General features: G+C 41.6%; 1 protein-coding gene across 2 annotated transcripts in view; it reads left to right on the plus strand.

Annotated features, from left to right (window-relative positions):
• Positions 1–11,484: 11,484 nt before the first annotated feature.
• Positions 11,485–20,548, plus strand: part of PRPS1 (phosphoribosyl pyrophosphate synthetase 1) — a 34,086-nt gene continuing 25,022 nt past the window's right edge. For both annotated transcript variants that reach the window (XM_079764900.1, XM_079764901.1), the window contains exon 1: positions 11,485–11,735. In XM_079764900.1, the coding sequence (XP_079621026.1) occupies positions 11,614–11,735 (122 nt within the window). In that variant the 5' untranslated portion in view covers positions 11,485–11,613. The remainder of the gene's footprint in view (positions 11,736–20,548) is intronic.

The following is a 20,548-nucleotide window of genomic DNA, read 5'->3' on the forward strand; positions in this document are numbered from 1 at the left end:
CTATGCTTCCCTCTGGATGTTGATTCCTCATTGATATTTTCACAGCTTTGGCTAAAAGGAATATGCATTCATACTATGTTAGGAGTGTTCTGCAAGACAGAAAAGTTGATCCCTGCCCTGAAATATGCAAAACCAACTGTGCGTGAGCACTTGCCATATGTCAGGTACTGTGTTAAGATCTTTACAAGCATTATCTCATTTAATCTTCCTAACAGTCCTTTGAGAGAGATACTATGATCATATCTACTTCTCAGAGAGGAAAACTGAAGCCTAGAGAGATTAAGTCACTAGCTGAAGGTCTCACAGCTGGTAAGTGGTAAGCCAGTCAGTTTTCAAACCCAGCCCAGACTTTCAACTGCTACCCTACAGTACTCAGCCCAACCCCACCTTTGAAGCACTTCCTCCTGGAAACAGGCATGGATGCAGCCACACTCATGAAAAGATGGCCTATAATGATGCTTGGGGTCCAGGCAGCATGTGGGTAGTAATAGGTCGTTGGTAATGTTGGGGTGTGAGGTGTGGGATACTGCAAGCCCACCTGAACCCACCCACATACCTCTCTTCGCTGGACTGCCCTACTGCCACACATATTTCATACCTAGGGGTGGAGTAGTATATGTACATGGAAATTTGTGGATAGAGGAGTTGCATCCTAAAAGCCACCATCAAGATTATGCCCTGCCACCCCATCCTCCTCAAACTGGGATCTACGTCTCCCAGGGAATGTGGTAGTGTACCAGCAGACACAAAAAGCCATGGTTATGATGTGGCCCATATTCCTGATGCATTTGCATTTTCTCCAAGATTTGTGAGGAAAATATTATGCAGATGCTACATTAAAAATTTGTATGTAAAAATATAAAGAGAAATACAGAAGTCGCCTTCCTTGTAAAGAATACATATCACTTTAAAGACACTTGAGACTCCTATCTGATACATCTGCACTCGATACGCACCTACCCGGAATCCAGGTTCGCTGTCCTCTTCCCCCAGACATGCTTTGTTGGAAATGTGAGGCACACTAAGGGTCTATCGAATGAGCTAACTGGTGGCATGGGCCCCAAGGGGAGGGCATCTAGGACTGGCCTATTTCCATGGCTCTGAGCACAGGTGGGAGTCGGGAACTTCTTCAGGAATAAGAGACATGACGTGATGGGATACCAGGAGGAAATGGGACAGTTATGCTCCTCCCCAATCTCATACCAGGTGACCCTTTGGCACAGGGTCAGTCCTGGGCACAGACTGAGGGAGCCAGATTCCCTGCAAGCTGGAGATTTCTGCATCTGCAATGAGCAAGCAAGAAGGGAGGCCATGTGGGCTCAGATGAGCAATTCCCCCCAGAATCAGGGTTGGTTCTATTTTCAGCCCAGTGGCTGACTTGCCTTATGATGGGGTACAAGTCATTTCACCTCTTTGGGCCTCTTCTCTAAAATGAAGATGACTGAGTCTCCAGTCTCCCTCTGCGGCTCTGAGGATTAATGAGGTGGTGCTGGAAAAGCAGCTATAAAAATTCTGAGTCCTAGCTGTACAAGCTTAACAAGTACAAATCAAACTGCCTCAGCTGCAGCTGATCCACAGAAACTAATTAAGCTTGTACTAAGAGTCTGGAACTATAAACTAGGGGGCTGGTTTTCTTTAAATATATTCTTGGTCAAAACCATCTTCTGGTCAGTTCCCTTCAAAAGGGATCTGCAAGATCCCCTCTCCCTTGAGCCTATCTGTTGAAATTGGGCAGCCTGCCCACAACCTCAATGAAGAACCCCCACCAACAGTCAGACGGGCCCAAGGCTCTTGGCCTTAAGCCAATACCCTGACTTGTTTCTCTGACATCCTCCTCTCCTCACTTCATCTCATCCTTCTTTCTAGAAGCAGCTATAATTGAAGTAAGCTTGAACTTCTATTTCTTCAAAATTGAGATTTAGCTCTTAGGAAAGGACTTTCAACTCCTTACCAGCGACCCTGTGACAGCTGGTGACAGAGTTCTATTTACTGTGCCCAGCAATAGTTCCCTTGCATCCCACTCCTATCCTAGCAGTTTGCCAAATTATGGCAGTATGCCCAGGGTAGCAGAAGAAATGATTTTTTTTTTGGAGAAATGATTTCAAAAGACCCTCAGGGGAAAGGGCAATTCAGCTCCCAGGATCATGGCAGAATGGTCTAAAAAGCAAAGTTGGCTTTGGTTCCCAACCCCTGGTTACCTTTCCTACCCCTTTCTCACCAGGACATCCTGGATCTTCATATATTCCTCTGGCTTCTCAATGCCCGACATGGTGATAACCCTCTAGGCCTGCCCTCCCTTCAAAATGATCTCTTCCTCCTCCTCCTCCTCCTCGTTTTAAGCAAAAACTGACTGATAGCCCTAGCCAGGTAGCTCAGTTGGTTAGAGTGTCGCCCTGATACACCAAGGTTTTGGGTTTGTTCTCCAGTCAGGGAACATATAAGAAACCAATGAATGCATAAATAAGTGGAACAACAAATCGTTGTCCCTCTCTCTCTCAAATTAATAAATAAGCCCTGGCCAGTGTGGCTCAGTTGGTTGGAGCATCGTAGTCCTATACACTGAAGGGTTTCGGGTTTGATTTCTGGTCAGGGCACATACCTAGGTTTCGCATTCGATCCCTGGTCGGGAGGCAACCAATTGATGTTTCTCACATCAATGTCTCTCTCTCTCTCTCTCTCTCTCTCTCTCTCTCTCTCTCTCTCTCTCTCCATCCCCACTCTCTTAAAAATATTAAATTACTAAATAAAAAAATTTAAAAGCCTGACATAATATGAGTCATCTGATTAATAAATAAAGCAATTTGTGCTGTGCTTAACGGTTCCCTGCAGTTATATATAGTCATATCCAATACAGAATGCAATGAATCTGATATTTTAATTGATATGCATGCTGTGTGACCTTGGTAACGTGGCAATTGGAAATCCATTCTCTCAATTATGGGATTATGACGGTAGGGAGTGTCCAAGCCACTGAGGTAATCTGTTCTCTTCGCCTTCTCTAGAACCCTAATTACTCAATCCCTCAGCCTGCCCTTCCTACCTCATATAAATATGAGGATAAATTTACAACATGGACAAGCTATTTGCAGTTTCTTGGAAGTAACTACAATTCCTGCTTCTTAGTATGATTTATAGAAAAAAAAAGATATATGATAATGGCAGAACTCTTGGCCACCAAGGACTGAGGAATTGATAGGAAAGTGAGAACCAGAACAAGCATTCCTGCCTTTCCTAATCAGGTACAATGCCTCTAGGGACCTGAAAAAAATTCAAAGAACCAAGTAGAAAACAGACCAATTTTCCCCCTGCTGAACAATGGAAGAGATTTTGATTTCACTTGCAGTTTCTGTAGCCCTGAGCCCATGCTAGTTTGGCTCTGTAACAAAGCTGCAAGCAGGTGCCCTACACTAGGAGCCAGAAGACTTTGGTTCTACTTGCAGCTCTTCCAATAACTAGCTGCATGACCTTGGGCACTAACTTCCCCTCTCTGAGTATCAATTTCTTGCTATGTAAAATGAGTGAGTTGAACTACAGGGCCTAGTAGCTTTATTTATTTATTTATTTTTGTTCTTTGAGGGAGGGAGGAAGGGAGAGATAGAGAGAGAGAGAGAAAGTGAGATAGGAGAGGAGAGGCGAGGAGAGAAGAGGAGAGGAGAAGAGAGGAGAGGAGAGGAGATGAGAGGAGTAACATTGATGTGAAAGAGAAACATGGATTGGTTGCCTCCTGCACTCTCACCTCGACCAGAGATCCAACCCGAAACATGGGTATGTGCCCTGAATGGGAATCCAACCCTCCACCTTTTGGTGTACGGGATAATGCTCCAACCAAATGAGCCACACTGGCCAGGGCTGGCCCTATTAGCTTTAAGAAAAATGCACATTTTCTCTACATTCTTTCATTTAAGGGTTTTCTAAATGGAGACCAGTACTTCTAGCATCACCCAAACATTTCTCAGTTTGTAATTAAACTGGGAGAACTTGCCAGCTCATAAAAGTAAACACCAGAACAAACCACAAAGTCCACTTAGTCCTGCCATTTTCATCTAATCCTCTTGTCTGGGGTGGGGGCTAAGGGTTGAAATCTCCCATCTCTTAAATCCCTGGATGATTCTAGACCTCTGGGATGCTGACCTTGTACAATAAAGCCTACCTTCACAGGAAACCAACTCATGGGAACCATAAGAGTATGAAATGTATCCAAAGGGTCTAGCCAGCCCTGACCTATTTGGCTCAGTGGATAGAGTGTGGGCCTGCGGACCAAAGGGTCCCAGGTTCGATTCCGGTCAAGGGCATGTACCTTGGTTGCGAGCACACCCCCAATCAGGAGGCAGCTGATTGATGTTTCTAACTCTCTATCCCTCTCCCTTCCTCTCTGTAAAAAATCAATAAAATATATTTTAAAAAAACAAAAACAAAGGGTCTAGCCAAATCCTAAGGTAAAACAAGCAAACTTTGCTTTCTGAAATAAATCTTCTGGAACAGAACTCATCATAAGATACAGTTATGTTAATAAACCATGACTTGCATATGTGTCCTTTGCTCTTTCATAGGAATCCTACATTTAATCCTTCCCAAAAGCCATTAAGAGTCACCTCCTAATTTATATTCAGTGTTAATCCAGATTCCACTTCAAATCCTTAGGTGTTTATAATGAATCCACTCCAGAGGGGCAGGGGAGGGGGGGCATAAAATGCATTCACTCCAAGGCTGGGTCTATCCTAGGGGCTATGGGAGATGCATGGTCTCTACCCTCAATGAGTTTGCATGATGGCTGAAGATAGAGAACATAAGTTTTGGAGTCAAGAGCCCAATGGAATTGATGACCTCTAAGAACTGGTGAGCTGGGCATGGGCAGTCTTTACAAATGTGATGAGCTTTGTGATGGCCTTTGAAAACCCTCTGTTATGCTTACAAAAGTGAGACAACTACCTTCCATCACTTTGGCACTGAACTCCTGTTGGCTGAAAAAGTGAAGGCGAGGATATGAACAATGAGAACAAGTCAAAAAAGTGATGACCAGAACGGTGAGCCCAGGTTTTTTTTCCAGGGCCGTGTCTCGCAATGCTGAAGAATGAGCTCCTTGGACCAGAAGATTTAAGCAAAAGTGTGGGAAACTTATTACAAGCAGATTCAGACTCCCCACACGGGGAGGGGCGCCCAATAATGGGCTTCCCCGTAAAGCCTTGTAGTCCAGGGGTATATATTTGCTACAAGCCTGCTTGTGTGTCTACCTGTGTCGTCATCTGATTGACTCCCTCAATTATTTTTGCCCAGCAATAGACCTAAACTTTCCCTGTTTCTACGTGTTCTTTCCCTGTTCCTATGCTGAACTTTTTGTTTCTATGTGTTCGTACATCTTGTTTACCGCAGGCCCTCCCTTGGTTTCCTATGCCTCCCACTTTGAGTCCAGAAACATTTTATTATTTCTGCTTGGTTGGTTCCTGCGGTTAGGCTGGCTCAAACTGCCGTGGCTGTCCCTCCCTATGTTTCACCTGCCTTTGTTTTCCACTGGACCCCCGGCCTATCTGCCTGCATTTCAAGTTAACCCTCTCAAAAGCAGAGAGAGGGAAAACTCAGACATGGGCAGGAGGCTGAAAAGAGAAAATGTCTTGAAAGAAATGTTAGTCCTACCAGCGTGGCTCGGTGGTTGAGCATTGACCTATGAACCAGGAGGTCACTGGTTTGATTCCTGGTCAGGGCACATGCCCAGGGTTGCAGGCTTGATCCCCAGTAGGGGGTGTGCCGGAGGCAGCCAATCAATGATTCTCTCTCATCATTGATGTTTCTCTCTCTCCTTCTCCCTTCCTCTCTGAAATCAATAAAAATATATTTTTAAAAAAGAAATGTTAATACCCAGAAGGGGCAGGAAAAGTTTCTTGAAGATGACAAGGAGGCCCAGCTAGTCAAAGGTGATGGTAGAAGCCCAACTGCACTGGGATTGAAGTGGCAGCCCAGCAAAAGGAGACATTACTGCAACTACTTTCTAGAGCCGCAGGCTGTTGGAGGAGAGAAGGACTTCTTTCTCCCTGCTGTTACAGTAGTCATTTACAAGTTTATAAAGCTTTTTGAGGAAAAGGGCCAAGTTATTTTGTGTGTTTTTTTCCTCGATATTTCTAATGTATGTTTTTATTAATTTCAGAGAGGAAGGAAGAGGTAGAGATAGAAAGACACATCAATGATGACATGCCTCCTGCATGCCCCACACTGGGGATCGAGCCCACAACCCGGGCATGTGCCCCAACTGGGAGCCTTTCCAATGGGGAAGGTGCTTACAAAATTCTCCCAGTATCCCTGAGCTTTGGAGGTAATTGGAAATATGAAATATGTGCAAGAGAGCATTCTTCAGCTGTCTTTCTTTCTTAGTGAATCCTCACCTGAGGATATTTTTCCATTGATTTTTAGGGAGAGTAGAAGAGAGAGGGAAAGACAGAGAGAAACATTGATGTGAGAGAAACACATCGATTGGTTGCCCCCTGCACGAGCCCCAACCAGGACCCTTGACCAGAATCGAACCCAGAACCCTTTGATTTGCAGGTTGAAACTCTATCCACTGAGCCAAACCGGCTAAGGCAAGCATGTCAAGTTTATGTGGGCCACAAAAAAACAAAAGCTTCAATTTTCATTAGAAGCATAGATTTATTTCGATAGAGACATGCTGAATAAAAAGGGCTGAAATAAATGAGGGATTATTAACATAAAATAATAGAACATTTTAATAAAAATTAATATTTTTTCTTGAACATTAACTTACCAGACACTGAATAACTGCACAAATTAATAAGCGTAATGCAAATAAACCTATTTTTCTTGTTCTCCAAAAGCGAAATATTTCCTGTTGCACACACCAAACTAGTCAATCCAAGACTAATGACATGACTGCTAAAATATTCACTGCTAGTATTAGTGGAGAGAAATGGTGCACCTTCGGGTAAGGCGAGTAGAGAAATGAATGCAACACCATTATAATAATCAGTCAGCGAACATTGTAGTTCATTATTAATAATTATGTATAACAGGATGTTGTAAAAATTAAGTTACAAAATTTTTATTAAAGCCTTTCTTACATACTGTTATATTGGCTGGGCCACAAAAATATTTGTTGTAGGCTTCATGTGGCCCATGGGTCACGAGTTTGACATGCTTGGGCTAGGGTTTCAGCCTTTTCTAGAACAAAATAATATATGTGTTCCCCTTTCTCTCCAGTTTAGGGATCAAATTTCCCCTCCTCAGGGCTCTAGCCCTTACCCTCAGCACCCTGAGACCAGCATTCAAAGCTCGCCACAATCTGATTTTATATGGGTCAGGGTCAGTCAACCAGAGAAACAGACACAGTAGGAGATGTACATTGAGGGGTATATTGTAAGGACTTGGCTTATAGTAAACTCATTAGTCAACAGAGCCAAATATCAACAGTACAACGATTGAAATTTCTTTTGAGAGCCAAATTTTTTAAACTTAAACTTCTTCTAACACCACTTCTTCAAAATAGACTCGCCCAGGCCGTGGTATTTTGTGGAAGAGCCACACTCAAGGGGCCAAAGAACCACATGTGGCTCGAGAGCCGCAGTTTGCTGACCACGGACTTATACCATTGTGGGGGCTAGATAGGCAAATCTGAAATCAATGGGACAGGCCATCAGGAGAGGCAGGCTGAAATTATCTGGCAACAACTGAAATTGCAGTCCACAAGTGGAATTCCTTTTTCCTCAGGGAAACTTCAGTTCAGCTCCTAAGACCTTCCAACTAATTGAATCAGACCTACCAAAATTGTCTAGGAAAATCTCCTCTACATAAAGACAACTATTATGAATGTCAATCCCATCTATAAAATACTTTCACAGCAATGCCTAGATTAGTGTTTGATTTAATAACCGGGACCACAGCCTAGCCAAGTTGACAGATAAAATTGACCTTCATAGGCTTGTAGTTGCCTGCCTTTTCTAAGCTTTCAACCTACCTTCCCTCCCCCTCCTCCCCTCCCCTCCCCCCACATTTGCCAGCCCTGGGGCCTTTGCTAAAACTCTTATCTCAGCTTTCTATCCCCAGGTTGCAATCCTTATAGTCTTACAAAGCCCATTTCCTAAAGGACTATTTCAAATCCTCTCAATTTGATTACATTTCTCATGCCTCCATACTTAACCTTATTTCTTTTTTTAAATATATGCTTATTGATTTCAGAGAGGAAGGGAGCGGGAGAGAGAGATAGAAACATCAATGATGAGAGAGAATCATTGATTGGCTTCCTCTTGCCACCCCACAGTGGGAATCGAACTGTGACCTCCTGGTTCATAAGTCAACTCTCAACCACTGAGCCACGAAGGCCGGGCTTAACCTTATTTCAGTAAGTATCTCTCTTGCCTGCTAGGGGGAAAGGATTGTGTACTATTCATCTCTTGTGTACCCACTCTCCAGAAGCCCTAGCATTTAGAAGGATCTCAATACATTTGTTTTGAATTATATCAAACTTACAGAACCTACCACTATGTATATATAACTCAGCTACATGCCTTTCAAACCCTCATCCCTTAGGATCCTTATGCCCACCCCATACACATTGCCCCTTTACTGGTGGTCTAATTAGTCCACATTCACCCATCCTTAAAGGTCTGAGGTAATTTTTTTCTAAATTATTTTAATTCAAGTCTCCTTTAAACTTTCCACTCAGTATTACCTTACTGTAGATATTGTCTAAGGCCCACCTACCCCTAAAGAGGTATTCTAAGGCCCCTCCCCCATGCCCTGACATTGGTTACCTTTCAGAGAGAAAAAAGAAACAAGGAAAACAGGATTTGTAAACACATTTTGGAATTTATGGATCAGATTACCTAGTGTTTGCCCAAAGGGGATGTTTAGTTTTAATCTAAAGAGTGTATTATTAGATGTTGAACAAAAAGATAGATACAGAGATAGTAAAGCATCAAGCAGAAGGTCAAATTACAGCGGGAAGGTTAGGGAGAGGTGGGGGAGATAAGAGATCAACCGAAGGACTTGTATGCAAGCATATAAGCATAACCAATGGACACAAAACTCTGGGGGGTGAGGGCATGTATGGGAGTAGGGTGGGGGGGGCAATGGTAAGATATGTACACATATAATTCCTTAATAAAAAAATGAAATAAATAAAAAGTGTATTATTAGATAATCTAATAGCTCATTCCTTTATCTTCTTCAGGTCTTTGTGGTTTTTTTTTTTGTGTGTGTGTGTGGGGGGGGGGGGGTTGTGTGTTTTTTTTATAGCAAAGGTGGAAATTTATTGAAGAACAAGTACAGACTCCCACGTGGTGAAGGGGAAAGAATTTCACAGCACACTCCCTTGTGGGGAGGGGGAAAGAGTCCCCCTTCAGGTCTTTGTTTTAATGTTATCTTCCCAGATAGGCCTTCTCTGATTACCCTACTTTCAATATTTCTTTCTGTCTCTCAAATCAATAAATTAAAAGAAAAATATTTTAAAAAATAAAATGAAATTTCCCTCTCCCTTCCCTCCACTACTACCCTGGCACATTATCCCACTTCCTTGCCTGATTTTCCTCCATAGCATTTATCACCATTTGACATATATTTTTCTTATTTATGTGTTTGATGTTTGAGAATGTAAACTCCATGAGAATAGGCTTTTTTTTTTATTGTTTACTGCTGTATTCTCTGTGCGCAGAACAGAGCCTGGCACATAGAAAGTACACAATAAATATAGGGTGTCCCCCCAAAATGTATACACACACTTTGAATAACTATAAAGGCAGTGTTTATTAACATACATTTCATTTTCAAAATTGAGCCAGCAGCTGTTAAAGTGTATATACATTTTTGGGGACACTCTGTATTTACTGAATAAGCTAATTACTTGGGGGCAAATAATTTATAGTCCCCTGGATGTCTAGCACACTGTCTGGAATGCAATAAAACAATCAGTAAATATTTGATGAATGAACTGTGATGGAAGACTACTAATATTCTGCCTTGCAGTTTATTTCATTCTCCAAGTACTTATATATACCTAGGCCTACAGTAAATTCTAAACTTGTAAAAGTATGACAAGAGGTCCAAAAAGAGAGTTCCTCCATGGACACCACTGACAATGGCAGTATGGGTAAGACAGGAGGCTGCTTTAAGTGTTTTCTGCCTTTGCCACTTGGACAAATCACTTCTCATCTCTGGGCCTCAGTTTCACCATATGTAAAATGAGGCTAGTAGATTTCTGAAGTCCTTTCTATATTGTTTTTTTTTTTTGGAGGGGTTGAGACATCCATATGTGTAAAATATATCATTTAAAGTGAGGGAAATAATAATCAGGTTGGTGTCACCTCCCCTCCTCCTCTTTGGTACAGCCTTCCCAGTGGCCCCCTTCCCTGCTGCTCCTTCAAAATTCTGTAGTGTGTGGGAGAGGGGTCACTTCTTGGCAGCTTCTGCCTGAGCTGCCAAATCTGTCTTCTTCCGAGCAGCGAAGAATGTGCTGCTCATAACTAAAATTGTACAATTCTAAAATTGTATGAATTTGTACTCTAAAATTGTACATTTCTCTTACTTCTACTAGTAAATCATGGTTGGAATATACCTAATGAAAATGTGGTATAAGAATGCAAGCTCTCTGTGGTCCAATTAGTACGTATCATCACAAAGCATGGTGTAAAAGGCCACATTAGCAATTTGCAGATGATGATGTTGAGGCTCACATGAGGCAGATATGGCCAAAAGCCAGGTTTTCTGATTCATTCAGGGCTCTTTATCCAAAGTCCCATAAATACACTGTATTTTCTCTCTTTTCCAAGCGTTCCGTAAATCAGACCTTTATTGCCCAGATACTTTGGAAAATTCTTACTCCTTCACTCGTTTGAACATACTTGGTCCCAGCGTTAGAAACAAACAAAAAAACCACAGCTTTCTCTTGCAGTGTCTGGATTATTCAGGTGGTGTTCCTTGTCACCCCAAGGTGAAACTGCCATAATTGCAAAGGGCAAACAAACTCTTTGTATGGGCCTGTGATGGCAACGTGTTTTAATTTGGCCCCGTCCTTACACAGTGATAAAAATCACTCATGTTCAGAAACATGCAAACTCATGTTCAGAAATCTCCCCTTCATTCTGACTGTGGCTGCCATCCTGTTAAACAGATTTTCTGAAAAGAAACTGTAAACCAGAGCCAGACTTACTTTCTGGTGCTGAAGAGGGGAAAAAGCGTGGCTGATTTCCCGCTAGAGGAACGCTCTGGCCCTACACGTCACCAGCATCCCTCCACCCCTCCTCAAGCGCTGAATGTTTCAGCGCTCTCTGACCAGCTTCCCCCCCCCACTGCCTAGCTACCAGGGATAGGGCTAGTTGTAGCCTCTCCCCTTTCATGGCCTCCATCTAATACCTGAGCTGGCTGGCAGTGGGCGGAGCTACGGCGGGGATCCGTCCCTCGCTGCCTGTCAGCTAATCGGAGCGAGTGGGGTGTACACTTCCCTGCTGGCCCCGCCTCCTGGGCACTGGGCAATTTAGAGCCGCGCGCCCGGCGGGAACGTAAGATGGCGGAGTAGCAACGCGAAGCTTTCAGTACTGAGACTCTGGGCTGACTTTGGTTCAGGACTTGCAGCAGCAGTGATCGCTGAGCAAAGAGTGCCTAGCGCAGTGGGCCAAGATGCCGAACATCAAAATCTTCAGCGGGAGCTCCCACCAGGACTTGTCCCAGAAAATTGCTGACCGCCTGGGCCTGGAGCTAGGCAAGGTGGTGACTAAGAAATTCAGCAACCAGGAGACCTGGTAAGGGTGCAGTTGGGATCCCGACCGCCTCACCTGCCCGAGCTGCAGGGTGATATGTGGGCGGCAGAGAGAAGGAGGCATGGGGCTGCCGCGTGGGTGCTGAGGGACAGGGATTTGGTGGGGGGGAAGCTAGCGTGCTCTAGGGACTGTTTCCGTTATTTTACCTCTCGCGGCGGGTGAGGGGGTGTCACATTGGTTCTCACCGTGGTGGTGGGGTGGAGCCAAGATTGAGCTTGAGGCGAAGCTTCTGGGTTTGAAGGCTAGGGTTGGGGGACCCAGCCGGGGGATAGTGGCTGCCTAAAGCGACGAGAGGGGAAAAACGCTTAGCCTCGGCGGGGCGGTTGGGACACGTGGCTTTGTCGCTTCGCTGTTGGGCCAGCCAGGCTGGACAAGTTCCTCTTGGACCAGATTGCATGGGAGAACGTACTGAGTTCGGAGCCCTCCTGGTGTTTCTAGAATCTAAGAAGCAGCTTATCAATTAGAAACTACGTTGGGTTTGGTATTGAGGGAAATTAACATGTGCTGAGGGCGCCAAAATTATTACTGAGGACTTCCGTAGGTTGGCAAGCGTTGGCTTTCACAACTTCAGAATCGCATGTTTAGAATCTTAGAGCCATACTTATGTTACATCTAGTTGATCAGGCAATGATGCATTAACTCTACATCCTCATTGCATCTTAGCTTGAGCCATCCAGAAAATCTTAGGGAACCTTAATCCTAGAATTCTTGACCTTCCCCAAATGCAGCTACTGGTACAGATAATACAAAAGCATATATTTTAGTAGTCCAGTCTATCCCGAATGAGTCCACTTCTCTTGCTGCTGTGTGGGAAATTAAGTCAACAGTTTTCAATGTTAAGATAATTGAGGAAAGATAATGATGGAATCAAAGACCTGGATCACATAGTGTCTTGCAACTCGATTTTTTTTCATTGCCTTGCTAATTAAACTTGCCCCCTCCCCCCTCCCCCCCTCCCCCCTCCCCCCACCACACACACTTCCACCCTCCTGCACCTTGAGGACATCTTAGAGATAACTTGGTGTGTCTGGGCCTTTCCATAACCCTTCCACCTAAATGTAGAATCCTGTGGTTCTCATAGGCCTACTTTATGTTTTGTTGTTACCTTGTTGATCAAATCAGAGCAGTGTTCACAATCTTAGTCATCTGTTAAGGGGAAAGTTTACACCAAACCTAATGATTAGTTACATAAGTTAAGATTGCTTTCAGCATGTTTTCCTAAAGGCTTTCATTTTCATTTTTCTTTATTTAAACTTATTACCAAAGTGTAACTCTTGTTATACTTTGTAGACCCTGCTGATAAAAGCATTCATCTGTAGTGGGCAGCTTCCTTCTGAATGTTTGATTATGCCACTGGTTGTGATGCAAATAATAGTGCAAACATTGATGCCATCCATAACCAGGCAATACCTTAGTCAAAAGAGGCTAGTCAAGCTGCTGTCTTTAGCGTTGACCACACCATTATGACTCATGGGCTGTATTAAATAAAGAAGACAAAACATGACCAGACTTTGCAAATGGCAGTATAGCTAGGGGACAAGAATGATTTTAATTTAGAGGTGGTTTTTTTTTTGGGGGGGGGGGGGCGTTGGTCCCCTTATAGGACTGTGGTTATTAAATCCTTTTAGTATGCTTCTAGGAAAAATACAAAAACTTTATTCACCCTCTGTGTAGTGCAACACACCAGAACTTGAGACTATATTGGGAGAGGGGAAGGGGTGAGCAATTTATTTTTCAATTGATTGATTTATCTGAGTTTATCAGCAATCTCAATCTACTTTTATGAGGTGTAAGCATGATTTCATTTTTAAACAACTGGACAGTAACATGCCTGGAAACATTGGATAAGATTAAGCCCAATGTGAAAAGTTGCTGACTGGTTAGGTTTCTTTGTTTCTGGCTTAATCATTAGCTTTTTGGTTCCTTGGATGTTCTGAAATCCTCATTGAACATAATCAAGTATGTTGCCTATGGAGCTTCCCCTCCCAACCAAACTTTGGCTTTTCTGCACTGCAGAAATGGTAACTGCAGCCCTGTGTGACTCTTAGACTCTAAAGATCATGGACAGGGCAGCTCAGTGGGTGCTGTGGTTCATCAGATGGGGAACTGCAGAGCACATCCTGAAATGAGACTAGAGTTTTGCTATTTTCTGCAGTTTGGCAGAATCTCGGGGGTTGATGCTCTCTTGAGCAGAATGGCTTTTCTTCTGAAGTCAGAATCATCCATTACTGTCCAGTTATTAAAGAAATATGCATATGGTATAGCACACACAAATAGTTAAGAGAGGTTAAAACTTAGGCCCTTGACTCAGAGAACCCAGATTTGAATCCTTAGCCTTTCTTTGTCTCAACAATTTGAACTGTAAAGTGGTATCTACCCATAGAGTTATTGTGAGGTTTGAAATAGGACTGAAGTTTTTAGATCTTTGTCCATTCAACACAATAAATGTTGCTAAGAAGGGGTGATGATGTTATTGCAGAAAATGTGAAATATAATATAGAACAGAATGAAGGGTAAAAAGAAATCCCCCCAAATTCTACCATCCAAGACAAACTTCATTTTGATGTATGACCTTCCAGATGTTTGTGTGTGTGTTTATATACTTTTTCCCAAAAATATAAGACACGTTATTTATAACTTTCTTCACTTTGCAATATATTTTGAATAGTTTCTCCCCTTAATAATTAGTCTACATGGTTTTAAATAACTTTTATTGATTGAATGATTTTTAGAGAGAATGGAAGGGAGGGAGGGGGAGAGAAAATAAGACAAACATCAATGTGAGAGCTATGCAGATTGGTTGCTTCTCACACCTCCCAGGGCCCTTTACCAGAAATCAACGCCGCCCCCCCCCCCCCAGACCCTTCAATGTGCGGGCTGACACTCTACCACTGACCTACACTTGCCAGGACTTAAACAGCTTTTAAACAATATAGTTTTTTTTAGGGTTTTACCATAATTTTAGCTAAACAAGTCCCTATTAGATATTTCCAATTTTTTATCTAATGCTTTTAATATGAAAACCCTTGAATGTAAATCTTTAACCATTTCTTTTTTTCTCTCTTTTTAGAAAATGTTTTTATGTGTTTTTTAACCCTCAATGAGGATATTTTTCCATTGATTTTTAGAGAAAGTGGAAGAGAGAGGGAAAGACAGAGAGAAATATCGATGTGAGAGAAACACATTGATTGGTTGCCTCCTGCACAAGCCTTTACCAGGGCCTAGGCAGGGAAGCAGCCTACAACCAAGGTATGTGCCCTTTACCCCTTGACTGGAATCGATCCCAGGACCCTTGGGTCCTTAGGCCAATGCTCTAGCCACTGAACCAAACCAGCTAGGGCTAAAAACACACACACGTTTTTATTGATTTTAGAGAAAGAGGAAGGGAAAGTGGTAGAGAGATAGAAACATCAATCAGCTGCCTCCTGCATGCCCCCTACCTACTAGGGATGGAGCCTGCAACCTGGTCATGTGCCCTGACTGGAAATCAACCTGGTGACCTCTTTTATATATATATATTATTGATTTCAGAGAGGAAGGGAGCGGAAGAGAGAGATAGGAACATAAATTATGAGAGAGAATCATCGATTGGCTGCCTCCTGCATGCCCCCTACTGGGGATAGAACCACAACCTGGGAATCGAACCATGACCTCTTGGTTCATAGGTGGACTCTCAACCACTGAGCCAGGCCAGCTGGGCTCCTTGACCATTTCTGATTATTTTCTTAGGATAATTTTCTGGAAGGGGAATTACTAGGTTAAAGGTATATACCATTTTTTAGGCTTTTGAATGCCTATTGCCAAATTGCCCTCCAGAAAAGTTGAACCAATTTCCACTCTAACCAGCAGTAATAACAATATTAACAACAGTTAATGTATAGTGAGTACTTAAGATATGCTAGTTCCAGTGCTAAGCATTTTGTACACTTCGCATTTAATCCTCTCAACATTGCTATGAGTTGTTATTCTCACTATCCCCATTTTATGAATGAGGGAACTGCGACTTAGAGGTGAAGTAACTTGCCCAATTCTGGGTATTGTCCTTTAAATTTTTTGCTGATACAATATCTCATCTAACTTTTAAAACTTTTATATATACTAAAATTTTTGACTCGATTCTCAACAAACTTTGGTTTATTTAGTTATTCTGGGTAGGCAAAGAGGGGAAAATTCTTAATTTTGGTTGCCTAAAATTTTCCTAAGAACTATATCCTTTGGCTAGTTAACTCCATGTATTTGGCATATGCCAAAAGCTGTCGAAATTCTTGAGGTTTTTTTTTTTTTCTGCAGGGGGAGAAGCAGCCTGGTGGGGAGATTTTTTTTAATACCACCACATTTTAGATTACTTTATTTTCTCTTTGTGTTTCTTAACATCCCGTGCTCTTTGGATGCACTTATACCTGATGCTAAAGGAAAGAAAGGGTGAAGGAGAAGCTAGTTTTCTCATTGGATGGACATAGCCAGTCATCTGGCCTCTTCAGAACAACTGGGAGAAGGATTGATCCAAAGCCATTTGGAAAACACATCATTAGCTAGGGGGAAAACAAGGCATATTATCCTTTAAACTGTTAAACCAGGCCCTGACTGATGTGGCTCAGTTGGTTGGAGTGTCATCCTGTATTCCAGAAGGTGGTGGGTTTGATTCCTGGTCAGGGCACATACCCACGTTGCGGGTTCAATCCCTGGTTGGGGCATGTGCGGGAGGTAACTGATTGATGTTTCTCTCTCACATTGATGTTTTTCTCTCTCTCACTTCCTCTCTAAAATAAAATAAATTGCTAAACCAGGTTTTCCACTTGGACCATAGATTTGTGCACCCTAGATTATGTTAAGAGCAAATAGGTTTTAGGCACAACTGTTGTACTGTCAATCACTACCTAACTTATTAGAGGAAACCATAAAAAATAATATTAAGATTTTTTGAGGATTCAATGAATTATTTATTGACCAAGCTGTATAATCTGAGTGTAATTCATGGTCTTTTTAAGGCTTTATGAAAGTCTGTACCCTATAATACTTATGGAGGGAGAGATTGGTCTTGACTAATGAAATTAGAATTATTCATAGTAAAACAAGGCAGTGTCCTTGTTTCCTTGTATCACTTTATTTTGAATATAGTTAAATAACTTTTTCAAGTTATTAGATGCATTTCTGGTCATAACATCCTTCTATGCTTAAGGGGAAGTTTTAGTCCTTAATTTGGCTTTGGGAAATGGCTTAACTGTTGGTTGATTATCATCAGATGATATAAAGACACAAAAATGCTACTAGAACCATGGCAGGGTATCTCAGTTGGTTAGAGCATTGTCCGGATTCACCAAAGTTGCGCATTTGGTCCCCAGTCAGGGCACATGTAAGAATCAACCAATGAATGCATGAATGGATGGAACAACAGAATGATGTTTCTCTCCCCCACTTCTCAAATCAATCAATAAAAAAAGGTACTAGTGATTGTGTTAGGTGGTGAGCTGGTTGATTTTTTTAAGAATTAATTTTCATATGCTGAGTGAAATAAGCCAGTCAATGAAAGAAAAATACCACATGATCTCACTCATTTATGGATAATAAAGAACATTATAAACTGTTGAACAAAAAGATAGATACAGAGGCAGTAAAGCATCAAACAGTCTGTCAAATTACAGCAGGAAGGTTAGGGAGAGGTGGGGAAGATAAGAGATCAACCAAAGGACTTGTATGCATGCATATAAGCATAACCAATGGATGCAAAACTCTGGGGGGTGAGGGCATATATGGGAGTGGGGTGGGGGGGCAATGGGTAAGATATGTACACATATAATACCTTAATAAAAAAAATTGGAAAAAAAGAATTAATTTTCAAACATTATCTGATGTTAGAATATAATATTTAAAGGAATCATTTCCATTAAAGCTATGTATTTAGCAAATGCTCTCTGATGTTTAAGTTGGCAGTGATAATTTTAATACCTTACCAGCTTTCAAGAAAGGATTTGAAGTGTTTTTCATGATCGTCAGCGTACAAAAGGTTCATTAAGATACATCGGAAGCATTATAGAACTAAGGACGATAGTAATTGTGCCAAGAAAGTGGCATAAAGGGATTACAGAAGTTTAGTATTACTTTAACTGTATCCCTTGCTTTCTGGCAGCCAAAGGGCTAAAGGCATATGGAATTATGTCGTCTTTTAAAAAATATATTTTTTATTGATATCAGAGAGGAAGGGAGAGGGAGAGAGAGATAGAAACATCAATGATGAGAGAGAATCATTAATCAGCCACCTCCTGCACACCCCCTACTGGAGATCAAGCCTGCAACCCAGGCATGTGCCCTGACTAGGCATCGAACCATGACCTCCTGGTTCATAGGTCAACATTCAGTCACTGAGTCACACCGGCTGGGTGATTATGTAATTTTTATTTTCATAAAACTCTTTAGATACTTCCAGGCAAAAATGTCCAAGAATTTTATGGGTGGGATACTTAAATAATGATACTGAGTAACATAATGGAAAATGTAAGCAGTGTGGTAGGTATTTTTATATTGACTCTGATAGTTGAGGCATGTTGTTTCCTGGTCTTGGTAATAAGAAAGCTATAGAATAGAATACAATCCTTGATGCGTATTTATTATCTTGGATCAATTGTCAAACTGCTGTTCCTAGCTCTGGCAAGTGACTGTCTGGAGCATAGATGTATGTGTACTTGACTGAAACAAGAGCCATAGGCTTCCAATCCCAGATGTCAAGGACACAGTTGACTTCTTATGTGAAATCAATGTGCCTGACTTTTATTCTCCCCCACGGAAATGGAGATTTTGGTCAAGGAAGTTGTATGGGGATGACTGGGTGGGATTAAAACTTTCTTGAGTTTTGAAGTTGCTCAAATACTTGAAGTACTTGGTCAGGACCCTAGAGTTGTGCACCATAAAACCTAGAAAGGACTTTTTTAGCCTGGGACTTCTCAAAGGGCATGGAGTGTTATGTTAGTAAAGGAGATTGAAGAAGTCCCTCTACACTACTGCTGCCTCTTATTTAGGCCTATCACAATGAGCACCTTGCCAAACATGGTCACCTCCAGGAGATGTTATTTATTCTTATTTTAGTTCTTAACATTTTTAATTACTTTATCCCAATATATCCAAAATATTAAAATTTTAACATGTAGTCAATATAAAATTTGATATTTTTTCTTTTGTATATAATATCTTCACAGTAAGGTGAGTATTTTATACTTATAGCACATCTCAATTTAGTTCCTCAGTCACACTAATATCATTTCATGTGTTCAATAACCACATGAGGTCAGTGACAGCCATTTTGGACAGTGCCACTCTAGGACCTACACTTTGGGAAACATGCAGGTTGCTCTTCCAGAAAGCCCTGCCTGGCTCCCTCCTGCCCATCAATTGGAATTTTGAAGAATGTCCTCAGAAATAAATTTTGACATTTGGCATAATTGAGACTGCTGACAGTTGTAATTCTTTAGGCTGATATTGGTGGTTAGTAGATGTCAACTCAGCTGAGTCCACAAAATTGCTATATTCATTATGTTGCTCATTATCACTATTTCAGGATCCCACCATAAAATTCTTTGTAGCTATCACATCTTGTTGGGCCCATTAGATTATAGTTCTAACAAAATTAAATATCAGCTGAATATCTGTAAAGTGGTATGAGCAGATTTGTCAAATGAAGAAACATATTGGGCGCACTTGCATGTAGTGTGAAATATGAGGAATGATGATAAAAGTCTTCTGAATTTTCATGATAAGCAAGCCTGCAGAAGGTTCATATTCTGTCTAAAGTGAGTGAATCCAAGAGTCAGTCTAATCCTGAGGGGACATTCATTCATTCACTCATTCATTTTTTTGTCACTAGCTGGCTGGATATACAGATCAGCATTGCAGATCTGGTTCCTGCCTTCATAGAGCATGCATTTAGGTGGAGGAGACAGGAAATAAACAATTGCATAAAAAATAGGGTGATAAGAAATTGTGATAAGTGTTCTGAAGGGAATAACCAAGGTGATGAGAAAATAACTGTGTCACTTTATTTATTGAACTTGATTATGGAACATTCCAAACATACAGAAGTAGAGAGAATAGTATAACGATCCTACCCACCCTACCTATCCTCCATGTACCCATCACCCAGTTCAGTAGTTGGCAATTTGTGGCTAATGTTGTTTCATCTATTATTTCCCTTCCATACACACTCCCACAATTGAATTATTTTGAAGCAAACCTAGAATTATTTTGAAATCACCCATATATATATTTCAGTAGCCACATTTTATTGTCTAAAAATAATAGTTATCTCTTAATATCAAATAACTAACCAGTGTTCAAATTACTGTCTCTTAAATGTGGGGTTTGTTTTTAGTTTGCTCAATTAGTATACAAATAAAGTCCATACAGTACAATTGGTTGGTATTTTTTTCTTAAGTGTTAATTTATTGATTTTAGGGAGAGACATCGATTTGTTGTTTCACTTATTTATGCTTCTTGTATGTGCCCTGACCAGGGATCAAACTCGCAACCTTGGTGTGGACAATGCTCTAAGCAGCCGAGCTACCCGGCTAGGGCAGAGCGAAGATATAACTATGTATATATGTTTTGTTAATCCTCATCCAAGGATATTTTTTTCATTGATTTTTAGAGAGAGTGGAAGGGAGGAAGGGAGAAACATATATGTGAGAGAAACATATATGTGAGAGAGACACATTGATTGGTTGCCTCCCGAATGTGTCCTGACGAGGGCCAGGAGATCGAACCTGCAACCAATTTGTGCCCTTGACCTAGAATTGAACCTGAGACCC

The sequence above is a fragment of the Cnephaeus nilssonii genome (assembly GCF_951640355.1).
Source record: "Cnephaeus nilssonii genome assembly, chromosome: X".
Classification (NCBI taxonomy): Eukaryota; Metazoa; Chordata; class Mammalia; order Chiroptera; family Vespertilionidae; genus Cnephaeus; species Cnephaeus nilssonii.